This window comes from Erigeron canadensis, chromosome 5 (assembly GCF_010389155.1).
Source record: "Erigeron canadensis isolate Cc75 chromosome 5, C_canadensis_v1, whole genome shotgun sequence".
In the NCBI taxonomy this organism is placed as follows: domain Eukaryota; kingdom Viridiplantae; phylum Streptophyta; class Magnoliopsida; order Asterales; family Asteraceae; genus Erigeron; species Erigeron canadensis.
Window position 1 is genome coordinate 30,321,453 of NC_057765.1, and position 6,992 is coordinate 30,328,444.

At 32.3% G+C, this 6,992-nt stretch overlaps 1 protein-coding gene across 1 annotated transcript; it reads right to left on the reverse strand.

Moving 5' to 3' along the window:
- Positions 1-295: 295 nt before the first annotated feature.
- LOC122600887 (protein trichome birefringence-like 42) lies at positions 296-3,330 on the reverse strand. The gene is made up of 5 exons (XM_043773666.1): positions 3,010-3,330; positions 1,351-1,522; positions 1,057-1,232; positions 808-966; positions 296-716 (listed from the first exon to the last, which is right to left on the reverse strand). Exons 1-5 carry the CDS (start codon positions 3,279-3,281, stop codon positions 425-427), a joined length of 1,071 nt encoding a protein of 356 aa, XP_043629601.1. The 5' UTR covers positions 3,282-3,330; the 3' UTR covers positions 296-424.
- Between the last annotated feature and the right edge of the window lie 3,662 nt (positions 3,331-6,992).

Here is a 6,992-nt window from a genome sequence, read left to right on the forward strand (position 1 = left end):
CGACCTTTTACTAGTTCTCACAATAATTGTCATATATATATATATATATATATAACACTCCAAAGATATAGAATAGAAGGCATTTGCTGGTTGGCCATACTCAACCCGTTTTGACAAGTTACCCAGCATGCCCTTTCGTAGATAGATTTTGTAGAATATATACCAGTAACTTGCTGATGCAGCTTGGAAGTGACCTCTTTACACACCTTAAGGCTTAAGGTGTATATGAGCATCCTCACCAGGCACAGAAGCCCATTGAGTTGCCAATAAGAACAAGAGGATACACACTAAGAGCTAGCTAGAACGCCGTTTTCTGAATTATCATTTCATGTTGTACTTTAAATTGTACAAGAATAGTATGAGCATATTCCTCTATTTAGCAATTCCAAGATTCTTGAGGGATGAAAAATTTTGTACAAAAAATCTAATTCCTAAGCAAGATGTTGTACAAAATCTGGTTCCATGTATCTGGAACCCCGGCAAGACACCAGTGGCTGCAGTCCATGCCTCCGTCACCATACTTGGACGGGTGAGCATCTTTCCTTAACTGGGTAAGAAGTGTTATATCCAACAGATAAGCGGGATGTTTCATTTGTGTTAATACATCCTTTACCACTTCTTGCCCTGGATATCTTTTTCCTGGATAATGTAGCCCTCGAGTAGGCAGAGTTTGCCCATTGCAGTTCCGGACATTAGGTTCATTCCAATCCTTGCCTCTGTAAACACATAAAGTCAATTTACATTTCACAGTTAGATACAATGGCACAAGGCTGGCCCGAATCATTTGAGTATGACAATGTAAGTTACCTCTCATGAACAGCCGAAATCCCTTGGAAAAAGACTCGGGTCTTCTGAGGATCTATGTAGGTGTCAACCCATTTAGCCCATGTTGTTAATGCAATCTTATAAGCGTCCATTCGCTCCATTTCTCTATATATATCTTCACCAACTTGAAAATAGTCCCATCTGCACACAAAACCAAACATATGTAGAGAGTCTCCAAAAGGCGCTATTACATTTTAAAACTTTTTAACGTCTGATATATATTAAACATACGTTTGTTTGATTCCATTGTGAGTCCACCAGTGATAGCTGTTGAAGATGAGAATGTCTGCTCCTTCCCATTTACCGAACCTGCTGATTGAATCCAGTTTCAGAACCCGGCCTCTTTTCTCCACCACCAGGTCAACAAGAAACCCGTTTTTCAGGTACACAACTGAAACTCCATATTCCTTCAATGGACACAAAAAAATGTTCAAAATTGAAAAATGAAACTATCCATGAGTGGACAATGAATGTTTGAGGAACATGAGTGGACAATGAATGTTGATTAAGGAAAGGAGAACTTACCGGGAATGAAAGCGTTGAGAGTGGTCCTCGTCGCTCAAAGGTGTGCTTGGATGGAGGAACGGTGCGATGAAGCATGCACGCTAGTGACTGCCATTGGTTTGAACTCAATGAATCTCCAACGAACATGATTTTCTTGCCCCTGTTTCGCCGCAGAAACTTGATTCCATTGAACCTATAAATTTCATAGCAACTGACTTCATAATCTTTCGTATTAAATGAACTTCATAATAATGTTTTGGAATTTGGCAAAAAGAAAAAAACTTTGGCAAGAATACTTAAGAGATCAACCCATCAACAAAAGTACTAAACCTTCAAACTCAATGATCAATGTAGCATTTCCTATTTATGATGGTTCCATGGAAATATGGCTCATAGATCTTCTCTATCATATTCATTGATTTTGTCATGAGTATTTGTTTCACATTTTTTGACACGTCTTTATGTCAATGTTTATATCTAAATATCAAAACTTTCTATTTTCATATCTATATGTGGTGAAATAAATTGTTTTGACTAATACATAACATATGTCAATAACAATTACAAAGACTTTAAATGGCTAACATGCCATTTAATAGATCGAAATGAAAACTTATATACGGATTAAAAACTAAGTCATCAACGGGTAGATATTGATGACCACATGTATAGTAACTTGCATTTTCTTAGATCTCTTTTTGGGAAGAGGGTGACTAATGTGTTTTGTGTAGATTCTATATACTATTATTTAAAACAGACCATTTTTCTTTTGAGATTAACCAAATCTAACAGGAAAGCAAGTAAGCAAAACATCATCATTTTCTAACCCATTTTTTAACTAAATGGATTAATTTTAATCTTGACCATCGGATTAAATCTCTAAAGTTGATAAACTTTAGCGATATAGTTGGATCAACTTTAAAGGATTCTAATCCATAAAGAAAGTGACGTGGCCGTGAGGATTTATGGGCCTGGGCCAAGTTGGACAAAAACCAAAATTAAATTATGTAAACTATTTATAAAGACGGTTATATGCGTTATATTAATTTAATCAGCGTATCAAAAGTTATTTTTCACAAATATATACATAAGAAAAAATCATTGCAAATGATATCATTAACAAATTTAAAACAATAACACATGCACAATTTAAAAATTCGGCCCACAAAAAATCGGGCCCAAGAAAGTTGTTCACTTTGCCCAGTACCTAAACCGCCCATGTGACACATCATTCATCTCTTCTTTGCAACATCGGTTACATCACTACCCGCTAGAAATTTTTTGAGTTTTTGCTAATAGGTTTAGACTACCTAAAACTATCAGCAGTTATCGTCACACATACAAATTGTCAAACAGTTATTTATTTGATCTTTGCATTATATAATTACATTACACTATAATTGTAAAAGACAAATTAAAAAGAAGAAATATTACACGTTTACAAACAGTAGTTTCTTACAAGCCCATGTGGTACAGTATGATGGACCAACTGCATTTACTTTTGTTTTTACAGTTTCTTTTTACAACTTTGAAAAAGCTAACTTCTTGTAAAGTTGCTTTTTTTTTTTTTTTCATTTTAAAAACTATAAACACTTTCAATAATAAATCCAAGACACCCCATATATTAATGTGTACATAAAACTTAAACAAAAATGAATACAAACACACTAATTAACTAACCTGGCAAGTGCACAACCATGAGGTTGCCATCTAAAGTGGAGATACATTTGATCAGTTCTGCCATTCTTTTGACAGTTTAATCCCGGGTCAACAAATGGGCATTCAGATCCATTATACACCGGGTTGGATCTATCCATGATCCAACTTCCTTTAAACAAATCACATTGGAGGTTTGATTGTGTTCTCCTTTTTCCATGAGCCACAACAACTAGAATGATGGAAAAACAGAAAATAAAACAGCATCTAGTAGTAAGTGGTGTGGGTTTGAACATATTGTAAAATATTGAGAGGAAAGACAACAAAGAAACTAGTTGTTGGGCAGTGTGTGTGTGTGTGTATGACAGTATTTATATATTTTGTCATGTCATCCCTTTTCAATAGAGGTAATATACCGTATATTTTACCAACATTATAATTTATAACTATGTAATATACGAGTAGTATATTGAGAGCAAATTCTTTAAAGATCCATGTGGAGAATGTTAGTCATTATTCGTTTGTTGTCTTTAAAAAAAGGTACATTGTATATTTAAGATAAATTACCCGAGTAGTATCATACCCAACTTTAAAAAAAAAGAAATTACTAGTTTCATACCCAACTTTTAAAAATTATATAAAACATGTTTAATGATATATGACTTAAACTAATCCCGGCGGTATAAGTATCATCAACCCTTTGGAATTAAGTTCTGTACACTTATATTATATCGAAGAATGTCACCATTTTTATGCAATTAATTTTCACAATATAATATTTCCAACATTACTACTTTTAGGTTTTGATACTACGGAGTATTATTTTAATATCGTCACTTGTGTCAGTCTCTTGAAAATAAAAAAATAATATAAAAAACTGGTGAATTTAACGGTCAATAAATTGTCATTCGAGATCTACAAGTATTTTGTTCATTTTCTCTAGAAATGATCACTTTAAAGTTTTTAAAGAGCTATATATACTGTAAAAATAACTTTTTTTTTTGACAAGCAGCAAATATATATAACTACAATACAATATATGTCTTCTCGGTAATTGACTTGTTGGAGCTACATAATCGTGTTATGCTTGGCAAATTCAAAAGGTAATTTCCAATCGATCGTTTTGCTTGCTTGTTGGAGAATATGAAAGTCAAGAAATGAAAGGTTTTTTAAGGAGACTTTGGCATCGGCCAAAAAGATCGTTGAGGGCATCCAATCTTTGGGTTACATATGGATTAGGAATCCAGCCCCAAAGTTGAATCTCACGTGGAAGAAATGGAATACTTTTTGCTTCATGTAGATGTAGATATATAGCTCATATATTTGTACTAGTATGCTCATGTAATATGCGTTGTTGTTAATGAAACTAAAATTTTAATCCAGGCGTTGCCCCGGATCGTCGTTGCGTCGTGCAAACATACATGTAACATTATCTAAAAGTTTGGACACTTAAAGTTTATTATAAGAGGTAGAAAGTAAAAAAAATAGGTGGCCAAAATCAAGAGTTCAATGTTAAAAGTTAAAAACCTCAAAATAAGATATTGAAAGTAAAAAACAAAATAAAATAAAATTTGATGATTAAAGTTAAAATTCAAAGTTAATTGATAAAAATTACAAACTTTAAAAGTAAATTATACTTAAGTTTGTATACAAAATGTTAGACTACAGTTAAAAACCCAAAAGTTAAGTGGTAAAAATCAAAATAAAAAAAATTTTAAAAATAAAAATAAAAAATCAAATCTAGAAAAAAACAAAATTGTTAACGTCAGCACAGTTACTGTAGATAAGCCCTCCTTAATTATATATATATATATAATTTGCCTTCAAAAACAAAAAACAAAAAACTACAATACAATACAAAAAGTTAATTGTTTTTATTATTATCATCTATACAAACCACTCTTAATAATATCAATAATAACAAAATCTAACTATCATTTTTTAAAATAATTACATTGTCATCTTTTACGGTTGTATTTACATTAATAACTTACACAATTAACTGTCGTCGCTGACACTGTCATCTTGATCACCAATCGTCATGCTACCACCCTTCTACGCGTTGCCACTGCCACCAACAACCATCACAGACTCACAGCCAGTCGTCGTCGCCACCATCACCACCAGTCGTCGCACCACCACCACACTACCATGATCACCGCTTTGGATATATTTCACCGTAGTAAGTACTTAATGGGGCCATAAATTGTTTGAAATACTACCATATGAAAACTATATCCTCATGTTGAAAAGTTAAGATTTTTGAAACAGGTGAAATTATCATTTTATCCTTAATGAATTAACTTACACAATCAAGTCATTATCTTCTAAAAGATATCCAATATTCTTTTAAATCAAATATCTTTATATCAAATACTTACACCACTTGACGCATCTGCCGCCGCTGTCACCATTCGTTAATGCCACCACATCACTGTGATATTGTCATCGTCGCCGCATTGTGCGGATACCATGCTCGTAATGATAAAGAAATGATTAATCTTTCTAACAAAAGAGCATAAAACTTTTCCAAAACATTAGATGATGATATATGTAAAAATAAAAGGATAACATTAAGAAAAGGATTAAGTTAAATTTGCATACTTTACATACTCTCATTTTAGGAATTGAGAAGAATTTTTGGGTTAATTTGTTACGAAGATATCTATAATATAACTAAAAGAGGGGGTTGGAGGTACACTTGGCACCCCTAATCCACCTCCTTGAGTCTAATCTTCTCTCCTTATTAATCCTCTAATTTTTTTAATATTAATCTAAATTAATTTATACTTTTTAGTTTTCCATCACCAATTTACACTTTAACCTCAATCTAAAACAATTAATTTACACTTTTTAGTTTCTCATCATCAATTTACACTTCAACCCAATTTAAAATAATTAACTTACACTTTTTGATTTTTCATCACCAATTTACACTTTAACCTAATTTATATTTAATTATACTTTTATATATATATAATTTACACTTTTAGAATATAAGAAACTGTAAATTTTTTATTTAACTAAAGTTGGAAAAAAAAAGGGTAAACTAAAATCAATATTTATATGGAGTTAATTTTCGTGTGTTTCTTCGTTGGGCGGATAATTTTTGGAGTATTTTGACCGATGGAGTGGCTATTCAGCTAACAAATTTTCAAGTTGATTTCGGTATATCTATTTAATATATTTGAATTCCAATTTTTTAGCTTTAATTAATATATTTTGAGAATACCATTCCATTGGACGGGTCTGGCCACTAGTATTATTTATAATAATCGGGTAAGTAGGATTGTGATGACCATTGACAAAGCACGAGAAGTTTAGGTGAACATATATTACTTATTTACTTTTTCAAATCCAGATATAATATGAAAACAATCATTAATTTACTTATGAAAAATGATAAATTCTTTTAAAAATTAGCTTAAAAATCCTCCTAATATTATAAGAAGGTGACATATGATATTTACTAATTTTCTTTTTTAATTTGTCCCTGATTTTTTCACATGTCATTATCCAATAATTAAGAGAATTATCAGGTTATTTTTTCACACCACTATCCTTAGAAGCAGGGTTGACCAGTCTACCATAAAAGTTAAGGTATATAAAGTTGTAACCAACGAGAAAGTAGGATTCTGAAAGTACTAAGGCCTCTCCCTAAGGGTTCATCGATCGTTCGTCGATGACCTCTTCGACCACGAAGCTATAAGGAGCGTTCTCGTTCGACGGCAATTCGTTCGAAGGTGTTCAATCCATCGATGGGCGAAGACGAGAGGAAGGGAGCGTGGGTGGGGTCGCTTGTAATGGAAACAAAAAAAAATTTTAAAATTTTTTTAAACTAAACGGCTAGTTAGTTTGTATATATTTTTTTAAAACTTTTCATCTATATATACTACCCTTTCACATCTCAGTCTTCATCACCTATTCCATTTTCTTCACACTATCAATAAAATCTTTCACTCTATACATTTTCACTAAATATGTCAAGTTCCGACGAAGATTCAGTC